This window comes from Phyllobates terribilis, unplaced genomic scaffold (genome assembly GCF_046119375.1).
Source record: "Phyllobates terribilis strain yellow unplaced genomic scaffold, ASM4611937v1 Scaffold_7__3_contigs__length_470593459, whole genome shotgun sequence".
Classification (NCBI taxonomy): domain Eukaryota; kingdom Metazoa; phylum Chordata; class Amphibia; order Anura; family Dendrobatidae; genus Phyllobates; species Phyllobates terribilis.
In genome coordinates this window covers 74,859,756-74,876,919 of record NW_027362767.1, presented here as the reverse complement: position 1 = coordinate 74,876,919, position 17,164 = coordinate 74,859,756, and the positions used below count along the sequence as shown (strand labels likewise).

Below are 17,164 nucleotides of genomic sequence, written 5' to 3'. Positions count from 1 at the left end.
ATACAGTGAATTTCTATACCAGGCACACTCTGGTCCTTCTCATCGACAATACAAATCCCCCCCAAAAAATCCATAAAACTATTTCACGTCTGTTTTATTCTGCGTGGCTTGTACAGAATCAACTTGTTCTTTTTTAACTTTTTTTTTTTTCTTTTTCTGGGAGGGGGCCGGTTCTACGGATTTGCTGGAAATCATTGTGGCTATAACAACAGCTTTGTGATATTGAAGAAAAAAAAAAAATATGACTGTCAATATTCGCGGCGTACAAAAGAGCAGGCCACTTTTGTGTTTCCAGCGGTAATGATTAACATTACGTTCATTTAAATAATGCATAATTATCGTGAAGTAGAAAGACGTTACCTGGAAAGAGCCTTAGAGAAAATTGTCACCGGTGGGGTATTGTTTACGTACATTAAGTCGAGAGTTTCTCCATCCACTTCCCGGGATCACAGATAATTACTGCCTACAGTACTTCACAGGCGCAAGTTCACATCCAGCTTCGTTCCCTATTCAACGTCTGGTACTGGAGCGGATTGCGAGCTCTTTGGGGCGACTGCTCCCACCTTCCTTTTTTTTTTTTTTTAACCAAATTATAATCAAATAAAAATTGCAATTTGGCTGAAATGTGTTGAGTCGAGTCCCCTTTTCTTCCACCGCTCCGCTTGCAGCAATCTAATTAAATACCAATGTCTGTTATAATTGCGATTACATTATTCTGGGCTCTTTTCTGCTCCCGTTCTACGTATTGTTTACCGGCCCCCTACCCACTCATACTACCTGCTGCTATTAATGTTTTATAAAGAGCAGGTGCTGGTAATAAGAAAAATGACAAATTATGTGTTTTCCTGGTACATGAAATTGAATATTCGAAGCTTTAAATTAGGTGTAAAAAGGGGGCAAAATTAATATTTGCATGAATAACAATGGCGAATTTCCCCTTAAAAATTAATTTCTGTACTTGGAAAATCCTCTTCTGGTAAGTAATACTATTCCATTTTTCTTTTTTTTTCCACTAGATGTGGTACCATAGGAATCAATGCAATGTAGTGATGCTGGGGGCAAATGATCAAAACTGGGGCAAACAAAAAGTGGATATTACTCAATTGGATTACACAGTTTTTGGTGATGAATAGCGTAATCCTTTTTTCTATTACTCTTGATAAATTGTTTCTAGCATAAAGGGAATCCTGTGGAGGAACTCTCTTCTGTTACCCCCCCCATATACCCCAAAAATGTATATGAAAAAATTACTTTTTTATGTTGAGGTATGTGTCGTCTTCTTGAAAGACAGTTATTCAGTGATCAGTAAATATTTCAAGGGGAAATTGTAGACACGCAACCACTGTAGGGAAATATAGTATTACAGTCATGGCCGAAAGTATTGGCACCCTTGAAACTGTTCCAGAAAATGAAGTATTTCTCCCAGAAAATTATTGCCATTACACATGTTTTGTTATACGCATGTTTATTTTTTTGTGTGTATTGGAATATCACAAAAAAAAAACAAGAGAAAAAAAGGAAAATTAGACAAAAATTTTACACAAAATCCCAAAAAGGGGCCGGACAAAATTGTTGGTACCTTTCCAAAATTGTGGGTAAACAACTTTGTTTCAAGCATGTGGAGCTTGTTCAAACTCACATGTGGCAAGTAACAGGAGTGGGCAATATGAAAATCACACCTGAAACCAGATAAAAAGGGAAAAGTTAACTCAATCTTTGCATTGTGTGTCTGCGTGTGCCACACTAAGCATGGAGAACAGAAAGAGAAGAGGTGTATATGGAGGTGTTATAAGTTATTGCACAGGCGGGGGAGGTGAGCTGTGACATCACCTATTGTGAAAGGTGGATCCTGTGTTATTTACTATATAGAGGTGTTATCAGTCATTGTACAGGAGGAAGAGGTGAGCTGTAGCATTGCATATTTAGAATGGTGGATCTTCTTATATCTGCTCTATATAGAGGTGTTATCAGTCATTGTACAGAAGGGGGAGGAAGTGAGCTGTGACATTGCCTGTTGTGAATGGTGGAACTTCTTATATCTGCTGTATATAGAGGTCAGGGGTGGATTAAGAGTAGCAAGGGCCCCGGGCAGTTTAGAAGGCGCGGGCCCCCCCCCCCCCACACCCCTTATGTATCACGTGACATGTCACATGTTCCCCTGTGATAGATCATGTGATAGTTCATGTGAAATTAATTTGGCACAATATTAATATATTAATTATAATAATTTTTTTTACATTAATTGTATGACTTAATATTGAGCACAATTAAGTATGCTGACATCCCCTATATACAGTATGAGACCCTACACACAATATGAGCTGCCACAATCCTCCCATACACATAAGGAGGCCGCACGTTGCCATCTATACACAGCGGGAGGCCGCACGGTGCCATCTATACACAGCGGAAGGCCGCACTGTGCCATCTGTACACAGCGGGAGGCCGCACGTAGCCATCTATACATAGCGGGAGGCCGCACGGTGCCATCTATACACAGCAGGGGGCCGCACGGTGCCATCTCTACACAGCAGGAGGCCGCACGGTGCCATCTCTACACAGCGGGAGGCCGCACATAGCCATCTCTACACAGCGGGAGGCCGCACATAGCCATCTATACACAGCAGGAGGCCGCACATAGCCATCTATACACAGCAGGAGGCCGCACATAGCCATCTATACACAGCAGGGGGCCGCACATAGCCATCTATACACAGCGGGAGGCCGCACAATGCCATCTATAGACAGCGGGAGGCCGCACGTAGCCATCTATAGACAGCGGGAGGCCGCACGTAGCCATCTATAGACAGCGGGAGGCCGCACGTAGCCATCTATAGACAGCGGGAGGCCGCACGTAGCCATCTATAGACAGCGGGAGGCCGCACGGTGCCATCTATACATAGCGGGAGGCCGCACGTAACCATCTATACACAGCAGGGGGCCGCACGGCGCCATCTGTACACAGCGGGAGGCCGCACGGTGCCATCTGTACACAGCGGGAGGCCGCACATAGCCATCTATACATAGCGGGAGGCCGCACGGTGCCATCTATACACAGCAGGGGGCCATACGGCGCCATCTACACACAGCAGGGGGCCACACGGCGCCATCTATACACAGCAGGAGGCCGCACGGTGCCATCTGTACACAGCGGGAGGCCGCACGGTGCCATCTATACACAGCGGGAGCCCGCACATAGCCATCTATACACAGCAGGGGGCCGCACGGTGCCATCTATACACAGCGGGAGGCCGCACAATGCCATCTATACACAGCGGGAGGCCGCATGTAGCCATCTATAGACAGCAGGAGGCCGCACGTAGCCATCTATAGACAGCAGGAGGCCGCACGTAGCCATCTATAGACAGCGGGAGGCCGCACGGTGCCATCTATAGACAGCGGGAGGCCGCACGGTGCCATCTATACACAGCGGGAGGTCGCACGGTGCCATCTATACACAGCGGGAGGTCGCACGTAGCCATCTATACACAGCAGGAGGCCGCACGTAGCCATCTATACACAGCGAGAGGCCGCACGGTGCCATCTATACACAGCAGGAGGCCGCACGGCGCCATCTATACACAGCAGGAGGCCGCACGGCGCCATCTATACACAGCGGGAGGCCGCATGGTGCAATCTATACACAGCGGGAGGCCGCATGGTGCAATCTATACACAGGGGGAGGCCGCACGGCGCCCCCCCAGAGACAGCGGGAGGCCGCACGGCTCCACCCCAGAGACAGAGGGAAGCCGCACGCAGTCACACACACACACACACACACAAACATATACAGACATATACACATTTGAAACACAAAAATACATATAAACAGACATCACACAATGATATCTGCACACACTCACTCACTCACCATCCCCCGGCTCCCGTCGTCCAGCTCCTCTCCGGTGGTAAGTAGCAGTGCAGGGCGCGCACTGCGTGACGTCACACTAGCAGACACGGCCGCGCACAGGGCCGTGTCTCCTTGCAGTGACGCGGCCGGGCCAGCACACAGGGAAGTTAACAGGTGCAGTGCTGGCCCGGCCGAAGAAGAAGCAGCGGCCGTGCGCCGCTGCTGGGGGAGTGGTCCGGGGGTCCCCCGCCTCTGACTGCCGGTATGTGCCGCGGCGCCGCACATATTATAATGAGGGCAATCTGGCTATCGACTACCCCCGGGGCCCCGGGCGGTAGCCCAGATTGCCCTCATTATAATCCGCCTATGATAGAGGTGTTAGTCATTGTACAGAAGGGGGAGGAAGTGAGCTGTGACATCACCTATTGTGAATGGTGGATCCAGTTTTACCTACTATATATAGAGGTGTTGTTATTAGTCATTATATAAGAGGGGGAGGAGGTGAGCTGTGACCTTCCCTATTGTGAATGGTGGATACTGTGTTATCTACTATATATAGAGGTGTTGTTATTAGTCATTATATAAGAGGAGGAGGAGGTGAGCTGTGACATCATCTATTGTGAATGGTGGATCCTGTGTTATCTACTGTATATAGAGGTGTTATCAGACATTGTACAGAAGGGGGAGGAAGTGAGCTGTGACATTGCCTGTTGTGAATGATGGAACTTCTTATATCTGCTGTATTTAGAGGTGTTAGTCATTGTACAGAAGTGGGAGGAAGTGATCTGTGACATCACCTATTGTGAATGGACGATCCAGTGTTACCTACTGTATATAGAGGTGTTATCAGTCATTATATAAGAGGGGAGAAGGTGAGCTGTGACATCATCTATTGTGAATGGTGGATCCTGTGTTATCTACTGTATATAGAGGTGTTATCAGTCATTGTACAGGAGGAGGCGGTGAGCTGTGACATTACCTATTGTGAATGGTGGATCCTGTGTTATCTACTATATATAGCGGTGTTATTAGTCATTATATAAGAGGAGGAGGTGAGCTGTGACATTCTCTATTGTGAATGGTGGATCCTGTGTTATCTACTTTAGATAGAGGTGTTATCAGTCATTGTACAGGAGGGGGAGGTGAGCTGTGACATTCTCTATTGTGAATGGTGGATCCTGTGTTATCTACTTTAGATAGAGGTGTTATCAGTCATTGTACAGGAGGAGGAGGTGAGCTGTGATATCGCTTATTGTAAATGGTGGATGCGGTGTCACCTGTCATTGTCATCCTGTCTGTGATGAAACCGAGACTACTGAAAAGTCCTCTGTACAGAACAGAAAGTGTGACTCTAGAATGAGACCTAGTGGAATTTTCAGATTTTTATTTTTTATAACAATAGTATGTAAAATTGAAAAAAAAAAAAAAAGTTAACCTTTAATTTAATAAAAACTGACTTAATTTTCTGATGACGCTTTAACTTTTCATATAATTTACATGATATTCATACATGGTGAAATTCCTTTAGTCCATAATTACTAGGATTGAATAAAAGGCGGATTATTAGATAATCTGATGTTCATAAAAATACTAACGTAAATTTCCTTTTCCCTCTCTTATTCCAATCTTCTTCTTTTGCTGCGAAATTCCGGACGTTCTTCTATGCCAGATTGTCAGCATTTCTGGATTATTGGATGCCGTATTAAAGATTCTATTTTTTTGTTGTTGTTGTTTTTTTACTCTTTGATTTCACCGCAAGAGCAATAAAACGCACATTATGTGTTTTTTTTTTTTCTCTCGGAATAATTTTCCAGTGTAACTAAAATCGAAAGTGGGAGGAATTTCTGAGAAAATTTCATGCTGCTAAATCTCTCTAGATTTATTTTTATCAAGTCAAATTAATGCAAAATCCCAGCACAAGCCTTTTGAATTTGGGAAACTTTGGAGGAGGGTCATTCCCTAATGGTAATTATTGGTTTTACATTTATTTTTTCACAGGGGAGCTGATCACAGCCGCCTATGAGCTCGGAGTAAGTATTAATTTTATTGTTTAATCAATGCTCTCATTAACAGTTTTAGGAATTAGGGAAGTTTAATTAAGCATGGAGTAAAGTAGATTAATTTATTTTCAAACCACAGTTTTACTAACTTATAAGTACAGTATGCGACAATTTACTTTAAGTTTTAAATCCAATTAAACAAAATTATAAAGCAAGGCTTTTTACTGTATATACAGTGGCATGGCTTATTATCAACCCAAAATTTGGATAAGCTGGGGAGAATGAAATAAATCGGGTTAACAGTTTTTAATAAGTTTTATTATTTAATAAACTTAATTATGGTGTCATGATCCCTTTAGGTAAGACCCAAAGTCTGTTAGACTGGCACTAATCTGGAGACCGTGTGGTCCACGCAACTAATAATCAATATGCATTTTTTTTTTTTTTTGCAAAGGGACGAATCCCTATCTGCCGGGCTTTTGTGACATTGAGGTTAGAAAGATCATTTTTTGCTCCAAAAAAAAAAAAAAAAAAAAAAAAAAACATATATATATATACAATTATTAATAAATCTTAAAAGGGGTTTTCCATTTGTTCCTGAAATGATTGGATACTAGTAAGAAAATATGCATGGGTAGTACTAGCATTGGCTCCCTTCTCTGTGTTTTGGCTACACCATTGTAGCCAATCAGCTCTGATAATGTAGACAGCACTAGCTGCTGAATTCAGTGATTGGTTGCAGCGGTGATGGGTGCTAAAGTCGTAACGTCATCGCTTGCAGCCAAAACTCAGAGTCCAGAGCAGTAGCGGCGGCGGCAAGCCGGCACTGACCAGGTGAGGCTGAGTACTATCTATGTATCCAGTCGTTTGAGAAACCCTTAAGAACCCTTAAGGGCCTGTGCACATGTTGCAGATTTTTAATGTTTTTGTCTGTGCAGATTGGAAGGGTTTCCTGATGCCAGCAAAGTCAATGAGAATCCTGACATCTCATGCACACGTTGCTTATTATTTTTGCTTAGTTTTGCAGCAATTTTTTCAGCGTTTTTGCTGCAGATTTGGCCCATACTAATGAGTGGGGAAAAACCTGCATAAAAAATGCAGCAAAAACGTACCTATTTTATTCTGCATTTTTCCTGCTAAGAGATGCAGGAATTTCTGCACCAAATGCTACATTGTAGAAAAAAAATAAGCAGGCAGGTAGTTGTTAACTAGATCTATCCGGCGCCGGCTCAGACCTGTCACTGACCGATCCTGCCGGTGATTCAGCTGCTCCACGTTAACAGAGCAGCTCTTCTTCTTCCATGCTGCTCTGTAGATGGGGCGTGACTGCTGACATCATGCTGATTGACATCCGGCTCCCCGCAGTTAGGTAGTAGGAAGCCGGCTGTCAGTCAGCATGATGTCGGCAGTCACGCCCCATCAACAAAGCAGAGAGGAAGAGAAGCCGGTGATCTGTCGATGTGACGGTAGCGGCAGGAGCTGTCAGTGACCTCTCTGTGCCAGCACAGATCTGAGATGGGCAGAACAAGCAGGTAGTTGTTACCTGCCTGTTACTTCTTACCCCCACAGCAAAAATTTAATATAGTGCTGGATAAAACCTTTAAATTCTTCAGAAGCTTTTCTCTGACAAATTTGTTTGAAAGCCGATTTTGCCATCATTACAGATCTCACTGAGGTTGTGACTAAGAGATAGAAGATTTTGGCCAGGACCGGTGGCCATAGTGGTTGCCACCAGTCAGAAACAGTTTAGATCAATGTCCACTGAGTACGTCAATTTCAACAGGGCCAGCTGACCATTTAACGTGTATAGGGTGGGGGGGGGGTTGGCAGGAGTCTGGTTAAATAAGGTTAGGACGTGTTGAATATTTACATGTCCTATTCTTTGTTCTAACAGAAGATTAACCAAGCGGTCTGGCTTTGACTTACTCCTCTCACCACTTGCTTCATATTGTGCCAGACTGCTATTGGTTGCCCATATAGTAGGTTATAATTCAGCACCCTCATAGTCCCAGAGGCCTCCATCATAAAGCAAATGCTGCTTACCCCCTCCTAGTTTGTGCTCTTACAACACTTTAATATAACCTTAAAGGGATCCTAATCAATATGGATATAAGTTTGGGAAATCCTCCGCATTTGTCTGAGTGTTTTGTGCTTTGCTCTTCTTCAGGTCGCTCATCCTCCTGGATATCCGCTGTTCACTTTGCTGGCCAAACTGGCGATGGTCCTTCTGCCGATCGGCTCCATTGCTTATCGAGTCAACCTCCTCTGCTGCCTTTTTGGAGCGGTTGCCGCCTCTCTGCTCTTTATTACAACCGTCAGGTATCTGTTCCTTTTTGTATAATAGTAGATTCAGATGTAAAATATGCAATGTGCCAATTTTTTTTCCATTTAGAATTTTGGAGAAGGTAAAGTGGACCATAAAGGTTTTTTTTTTAAGTAATGCAAAACAATAATCTCAGAGTAGGCCAATAACATCAGATCAGTGTGAATTTGATTCCCTGCACCCCCCAGCGATCAGCTGATTGAAAGACCCCACAACCCAAACTTTTAGTAGTAGTTGTGCCTGATATTACAGCTTGGTCCTATTCACTTGAATGGGAGGAAGCCGAAGTTAGTGCCTGTGCCTATTATTAATGCTATCAAAAGTACGAAATTGTACCTGGTAAACAATACAAGAGCTTACTGGAGAGTTGTCGCCCCAACTGTATGGTCAGGGTGCTGGGAATCTGCCTCCCCACCACCACCAATCTTGATTTTGATAGCCTATTTTAAGAAAAGACCAACAATTTTGTATCCCCAGATAACCCCTAAGGGCGCAGTCAGACGGCCGTAAAAATCGGGCAAAGATTAGAGCGGACTGACCGGCGGGTCTCCCGATCAGAGCATGACAGCTGCATAGAAATACATGAAGCTGTCATGCTCAGGTTGGGAGAGCTGCCGGCCAGTCCGTACATTGCACGCCTATCCGATTTATACGTCTGTCTGACTGCAGGCTTAAAGGGAGCAGGTCAGCACAAAATAACTGTCCAAACAGGCGCTCGGTGCACCCTTGGTGTGGCCAAACAAATCAGTGCACTTTCTCCACTACTTATTTTCCATCTATCTCTGGCTCCTCTAAAAGATCAAGCTGTCAGTTACGAAGAAGGGGGTGAAAATGGATGGAAATTAAGTAGGTGGAAAGGTGGAACTGCTCGGTCACACCAAGGGTGCACCGAGCTCTTGTGCTTTGTTTGAACAGTAATTTTATGCAGACAGACTTTCCTTTATAGGAGTTACCTGAGAGTTGAGAAAGAAAGTTTTATTTTCCCGCAAACATCACTACTTGTCCACAGGGCATATCTTGGAATTACTGCTAAAGCCCATGTACAAAAAATAAAAGTGGTGCTAATTTTAGGCAAAAGCTGACATTTTTTTCTAATTAGTTTAAAAAACTACAATATAATAAAAAGAAAAAATACAAAAAATAATGAATAAAAAAATGAAAACTGGATGAGGAAATGTGCCAGAATCTGTTAGTCTGTAGTCAACAAACTAAGATGTGCATATTTCTCATTGTCTGTGAACAAACAGGGGACTTTGAAGGCGGCAGATACGTTAGTTTATCGCCACATTAGCCAATCTTACTAATTGGGACTATAGCTTTGATGGTGCTTTTAGTTTAGTGCCAAGACAGCCCTGCGAGCCGCCACCACTGCCAGGTTTGCTGTCTCTGTGATGTGCTCGTCTACTGACCCTGAAGAAGTAGATCTTTCTGAACTTTTGTTTTAAACTTCGTCTGAACTTGACCACCCACTACAATAAGCATGTCTCCAGATGACAGATCCCGACACCGTGCCAAAACCTCAGGGCACAAAGTATATGCCTTGTTTTCTCAAGAAAGTAAAAAAAAAATGACTTAAACCAACCATAATTTTAAAGTCTCTGCCGCAGCTCTTTTATTATCTGCAGCGCTGACGTCACGTTGACAGCGCTGCAGCCAGTCAGCAAGCTCAGCGGCTCTGCCCTAGTTGACGGCATGAGCTGCTCCGAATGCACTAAGCCCAGTTATTGGCTGCAGCGCTGTCGACGTGACATCAGCGCTGCAGACAATAACAGGAGCAGCGGTGGAGACTGAACGCTGGACCTGGGGAAAGTGAGTACAGCGGGGTTTGTGTGTAAACACCGCCGTCCCACATTGGTTATTGGCTGCTGACAAGTGCTGGGCTTTGTCTCCTATTGAAGTTAAGGGGAGATATAATGCAGTACCTCTCAGCAATGCATGGGGCTGCTGTGTTTCACCCCATGCACCGCCAGCATCCTACTACACAGCTTTGGTTTGTTGTCTGTAACCATGGAAACACAAAGGTCTGCATAGGAGCTGTAAACTCAAAACAATGCGAGATTTCTAATCAACATTATTTGCACTGCTGCTTCATTTTTTTGAGATGAAGCTATCCCTTTAATATATTTTTAGAAGTTTTATCCAACAAGTAGCATTTATGGCCCTATCCACAAGATAGGTGTTAAAGGGGTTGTCTGGCCTTGGGCTACAAGTCTGCAGTCACTCTATGTGACTGCAGACTTGTGAATCCTCACATTGCGCACTGTGCTGTATGAGGATTCAGCAGTGCCGTCTCTGGGAGCGGGCGAATATGCAATTTGCATACATCCGGCCACATTCCGACTAGACTTGTCCAGCCTTGATCAATACACTTGCATTGAGTAAAGCTAGATGCAGTCTAGTCGGCATGTGGCATGTATGAAAATCACATTCTTGCAATCATGTTTCTGGTGCTGGCACCAGAGAATCCACGCAGTGTGCGATGTGGGGAGTCACTCTATGTGACTGCAGACTTGTACCCTATGACCAGACATCCCCTTTAATGGGCCTTTAGTGGAATTACAATAAAAAAAAAAACTATTTTCAACTCCCATACTGATGCCGCTCCTCCACACACTGTACTGTGTCCCCTCACCAATCTTCTGACATCAACATCCAGCAGGGGTCGTCAGATGATCGCTGCAGTCAGTCAGTGACCGTTGATTGTCTGCAGCCTATACATTCTGTCCAGACAGGAAGAAACTGTTTATTTGAAACTTTCAGGCTGCAGCTGATCAACAGCCTCGGGAACACCTCCGCCTGCTGGGCGACCTGCCAGGGGGACACAGCATGACTTGCAGAGGAGCAGCATCGGTCGGAGAGGTGAGCATAGGTTTTTTTTTTACTTATATCGCCTTGGAACCATTGCGTTTAACTTTTGCAGTTGTGGCGAATCCTTTTGATAAAGAAACATTTAATTTTTTTTTTTTTTATTATTATTGCTGGACTTGTATGTCAGTTTGCAGTATAACATTTCTAGCTAGTGTGTCCATAGATATTATTTTTTTTTTATTTATTTTTTTTTTATGGAGGGTTTAGCTTTAGACCCGAAGCTCTATGGCCCACCTCGAGGTCTGAACTTCTGCATTAGAAAGATAATCTCTATATTTAATGTAGCAGAGAGTGTGCACAGAGACCCCACCAAAGTACTGTTATTGCAAAGGAAGAGGGGGGGTTAGTGCAGGGATTATTTAAAGTGGAAATGCCTTAAACAGATAAACCCACATTTCAGCTAATGCATGTCATGATCCACGGCGTAATGGCCCTACATTTGTCAGTGTTTCCATTTTTTGTTCCGCCAATACCTACGTCTTATCGGGCCCCACATCAGCAGGTTTGGTATCTACTTCCAAAAAAAGATTTGCTCAAAGCATCTGTTTACCAGGATTTGCTATATTTATGACTTAACCAAAAAAATACCCTTTAGGTCTCCTGCATACATTACAGACACAAAGAGGAAAAAAAGCCAGAAAGTGGATTTAGCAGTTTTTTCCAGATATATAAGAACGTCGGAGCTTTGAAGTTTTCTAATGCCACCATAACGGCGCTAAACTCTACATGGGCCACACGTCGCTGCCAAAAATACCTCTTCTGGACAGTTTATTAATAAGATTCCAGACTGAGTAGATGGATGGCTGTGAGAACAAGAGAGAGGTGTAAGCATGGAAGAGATAGACATATAGGTATGAGAGGTAGAGGTGGATGTGAGAACGAGCGAGGTGGAAGCATGGAAGAGATAGATGTATAGGTATGAGAGGTATAGATGGATGTGAAAACGAAAGAGGTGGAAGCATGGAAGAGATAGATGTATAGGTATGAGAGGTATAGATGTGTTACGGATCAGGGTGGTGGAACCTCTGTGCTGCGGAGCAAGGAGGGACCAGAGGGGCGTAACTAGGTATCAACTCGGACCGACCAAGGCCGTACGGCGGCTCAATCAACTCCGTGACCAGGGAAGGACCGATCAGAGAGACCAGGTGCTACTCTGGGGACCGACCTTGTATGAGAGCAGATGGCTCCCACGGGTCAGAAGGCAGGGACTGACCGGTACAGCAGAAGAGCACGGCAGGCAGACTGACGGGTAATCCGGGCAGACGGACTGGCAGGCACGGCAGGTAACAGGCAGGAGCCTCTAGGTAGGCTGTCAGGTGGTCACTTCAAGTGACGGGCAGGAGCCTCTAGGTAGGCTGCCAGGTGGTCACGGCAAGTGACGGGCAGGGGCCTCTAGGTAGGCTGTCAGGTGGTCACGGCAAGTGACGAGCAGGGGCCTCTAGGTAGGCTGTCAGGTAGGCACGGCAGGTGCAGGCAAGAGCCTCCAGGTAACAGGCAAGTTCTCCAGGTAGGCAGGCTAGCCTAGCCCATAGACAGACTGGCGGGTTTGACCGTAGGCGGACCGTCGGGCTGGAGAGTGTCCTTGGCAGGCGGAGACAGGTAGCAGGTGAAGGCTCCGGATAAGCGGACTGGCCAAGCCCATAGACAGACTAACGGACTGGGCTGTAAGCAGACTGTCGGGCTGGACTGGTAATCAGGCTGGCTGACTGGACTGATAGTCAGACGGACTGGACTGGTAGTCAGATAGGCAGCGGGACCTGTGGGCTGAAGCAGAGTAAAGCATACAGAGCAACAAACTTGAACCGCACCTCCATTTTGGAGGAGGTGCCTTTTAAATGAGAGGTCCTCCGGCCATTGGCCGGGGACTCCTTAGGACGGCGCACGCGGCCTCTTTAAGAGGGAGCACAGTGCCCGGGGAGCTGCGCGTGCCGGCAGCAAGAGAGGCAGGAGCGCCGGAGGACGCTGGGCAGGGAGCGTGGCGGTGAGTGGAATGGCGTCTCTGCCTGTCAGGGGGCAGAGACGCCGATACTACAAGATGTATGTGAGAACGAGAGAGAGGTTGATGTATGGAAGAGATAGACGTATCATATGTTAATCTAGTGCCTCTCGTCAAAAATATATATAACTGAACATGAAGTTCTTAGTATAACATTCCGATCAGACTGTATGAAGCCCACTGCCACGTCACGGCAAACCTCTTAGTGGGTCCTAACGTTTCCTGCCTCAAAGGGGGGGCGCCGTGCGCCAACCACCGCCGCGGTAGCAGTGCACCAGCAGGGCGGGTGGCCTGGTGCCTCACAGCACCCATTCTGCAAGACTAAGTCCCCATGACTCCAGGCCTCGCCGCCCCATAAACACAAAACCACAGCAACAATGGCCGACACACTGCACCAACACCACATGAAAGGAGCATTTTAACTCACCTTCCTCAAGCTCTCATGTGGGAGCAAAAGAGGCTAGACCCTCTTTGCAGTCTCCTGCTAATTAAAATCACCTGTGCCAAATGGGAGGAGTGCTGGTCCAAGAAAGGGGAAAGAATATGCAATACAAAAAAGAGCATGGACCACCCCTCCAAAATGTTAAACTAAGAACCTCATGTTCAGCTTTATATATTTTTGCCGAGAGGCATTATATCAATTGTATGATTTTTTGCATGTGCGGTCCATGCTCTTTTTTGCATAGATGTATAGGTATGAGAGGTATAGATGGATGTGAGAACAAGAGAGAAGTGGAAGCATGGAAGACATAGACATAAAGGTATGAGAGGTATAGATGGATGTGAGAACAAGAGAGGTGGAAGCATGGAAGAGATAGACATAGGTATGAGACGTATACGTGGATGTAAGAACAAGAGAGGTGGAAGCATGGAAGAGATAGACATATAGGTATGAGAGGTATAGATGGATGTGAGAACAAGAGAGGTGGACGCATGGAAGACATAGACATATAGGTATGAGAGGTATAGATGGATGTGAGAACAAGAGAGGTGGAAGCATGCAAGAGATAAACATATAGGTATGAGAGGTATAGATGGATGTGAGAACAAGAGAGAAGTGGAAGCATGGAAGAGATGGACATATAGGTATGAGAGGTATAGATGGATGTGAGAACAAGAGAGGTGGAAGCATGGAAGACAGACATATAGGTATGAGAGGTATAGATGGATGTGAGAACAAGAGAGGTGGAAGCATGGAAGACATAGACATATAGGTATGAGAGGTATAGATGGATGTGAGAACGAGAGGTGGAAGCATGGAAGAGATAGACATATAGGTATGAGAGGTATAGATGGATGTGAGAACAAGAGAGAAGTGGAAGCATGGAAGAGATAGACATATAGGTATGAGAGGTATTGATGGATGTGAGAACAAGAGAGGTGGAAGCATGGAAGAGATAGATGTATAGATATGAGAGGTATAGATGGATGTGAGAACAAGAGAGGTGGAAGCATGGAAGAGATAGACATATAGGTATGAGAGGTATAGATGGATGTGAGAACGAGAGAGGTGGAGGCATGGAAGAGATAGATATATAGGTATGAGAGGTATACATGGATGTGAGAACAAGAGAGGTGGAAGCATGGAAGACATAGACATATAGGTATGAGAGGTATAGATGGATGTGAGAACGAGAGAGGTGGAAGCATGGAAGAGATAGATATATAGGTATGAGAGGTATAGATGGATGTGAGAACGAGAGAGGTGGAAGCATGGAAGAGATAGAGATATAGGTATGAGAGGTATAGATGGATGTGAGAACAAGAGAGAAGTGGAAGCATGGAAGAGATGGACATATAGGTATGAGAGGTATAGATGGATGTGAGAACAAGAGAGGTGGAAGCATGGAAGACAGACATATAGGTATGAGAGGTATAGATGGATGTGAGAACGAGAGAGGTGGAAGCATGGAAGAGATAGAGATATAGGTATGAGAGGTATAGATGGATGTGAGAACAAGAGAGGTGGAAGTATAGAAGAGATCGACAAATGGGTATGAGAGGTATAGATGGATGGATAGAATGGATTGGATGAACTGATAGGATGAAACTGATGGATCAGATAGGATGGATGGATGAATCGATTGGAGGATGGATAAATAGGTTGGTTGATGGAAGGAATGGATGGAGGATAAAAAAATATAGGAGATAATAAGTGACACAGAGATGGACAGGACAATGTGAGATCGCGAGAAGTCAATATGTGGTAGATGACAGATATGAGAGTCGCATAGATCTGGCTGTAGATTCTTCTTCCCTACCTTTCCCCGGCTGGAGATATGCCCAGATGAGTGGTGAGAGATGACCGGCGTTAGAAACAATGTTTTGCACTTCTCACCTTACTTTTCACAAAATGTTTTTTTTCCCAGTGCTGGTCATCTCACACCATTGATCCCGATAGCAGTGAAGACCCCTTTATGTGTAAGCAAGGCTGCAGAGATGAAGGGAAGTAAGCCCCGGGTCATCCCATTTATGTGGTGTTATAGCTATTACAGTAATAATACAAATGTGCTTACTGTGATAGAAGTTCAGAGCCAGAGAATTGCTGCTGCACCATCATCTACCGCAGCCAGTGCAATATTACTCCCAAGCTCTTCATACTGGATCCAACAAATTCATGTATTTTTATTTTCTTGTTTTAGTTTGAAAGAGGCTCGGCACCGCTGGCGTCCGCGGACGTGTCTACAATTGCATCTAAGCACTTAAATTATACTAAGGCGCAATACTAGACGCTGCCCAAGGACAGGAGTGGTGCTGTTCCTGGAAAAGAAAACGTTTCTTTTCCCCAGCAACAGTAGTAAGTTTCCTTTTTAAGTTATGTCACTTATTTTTTCAGGAAATAATAAAAAAAAAAATGTCTTAAAAGGCTCAGTTGAATCTGAAAAAAAATGGCTTCTGTTTCCTGGTTTCATCTTAAAGGGAATCTGTCAGCAGGTTTTTGCTATGTAATCTGAGGACAGCATGAGGTAAGGGTTAAAACACAGATTTCAACAATGTGTCACTTATCAAGCTGTGTGCTGCTGTTTACTTACAATGAAGGTTTCATCACTAGGACATTTTCATTGCTGCGACGACCTGGCGCGCACTTGCTAGTCTGACTCCGCCTCCTCCTGTGACAAGCAGCTCACTGTCAATAGACTATGTACATACAGAGCCTGGTGTGGGCGGGGTTAGCTTTCTCAGCTCTGCTGCATACTAAATCTAAGAACTTTGTGTGAGAACGGCTGCACCCAGTAATCTAAGTGATACATCGTTGGATTCAGCTTCTCTTTGCCTACATCATGCTGCTCTCAGATGAGGTAGCAAAAACCTGCGGACAGGTTCCCTTTAAGACCCTGGAAATAGCCAGTAATTCTTACTTACCCAGTGATTGGATGAGCAGGCACTTACAGCCTTTTTCTGAAATATCTGGTTTTCCAGCAGTGGACAATCCTTTCAACAGTATAAGCATCAGATCAGTAAGACCATACTTTTTATACCAGTCTGAGCAGTTTTAAAATAATTTTCATCTACTGTACATCCTATTGAAATGTAAAAAACATTTTCTTGCTGATGATGGGGAAAAAAAAGGTCTGTTCCCTTCTCATCCCCAGAAACAGTGCCACTCTCATCCATTGGCAGTGCCTGGTATTGCAGATCAGCCTGATTCAAGTGATTAGGGCTGAGCTGCAATTATAGATACTAATGCATCTGAAAATATAATGGGATGACCAACAGATTGCTTTCCTTGCTGTGTGGGTGGAGGTGTCCAAAAATGGAGAATTCCTTCAAGTTAAAAACAAAAAAACAACCTTCTTTTCTATTTAGTTAATGATTTCACAGTCATCCCTCTTTTAGTAACTGGTGGTTAGGCGGAGGAAGGATCACTCTATAGGAATAGTCCTAAATGTATCCAAACTTAGTAGAATTGGCCCTAGTATGTTTATATGTATGAGGTGGGGAAATCAGATTGAGCGCTCCACGGGGGCAGATATTAATGCGATTAGTTACAATCTCTGTACAGCACTGCACAGTATGTTGGTGCTATACGAGTAATCTGTGGGAATTTAGGAAGTTGTTCTTCTCCAGATAGCAGAAATGATCAGCTTCACCGCACCGTACACATCTCAGCTTTTCACAGACTCACT

General features: G+C 44.7%; 1 protein-coding gene across 3 annotated transcripts in view; it reads left to right on the top strand.

Annotated features, from left to right (window-relative positions):
• TMEM260 (transmembrane protein 260) overlaps positions 1–17,164 on the top strand; it is a 98,350-nt gene that overhangs the window by 21,692 nt on the left and 59,494 nt on the right. For 2 of the 3 annotated variants that reach the window (XM_073638779.1, XM_073638778.1), the window contains exons 3-4: positions 5,849–5,880; positions 8,018–8,169. In XM_073638779.1, coding sequence (XP_073494880.1) covers positions 5,849–5,880; positions 8,018–8,169 — 184 coding nt within the window. The remainder of the gene's footprint in view (positions 1–5,848; positions 5,881–8,017; positions 8,170–17,164) is intronic. The other variant, XM_073638780.1, reaches the window with a different exon arrangement.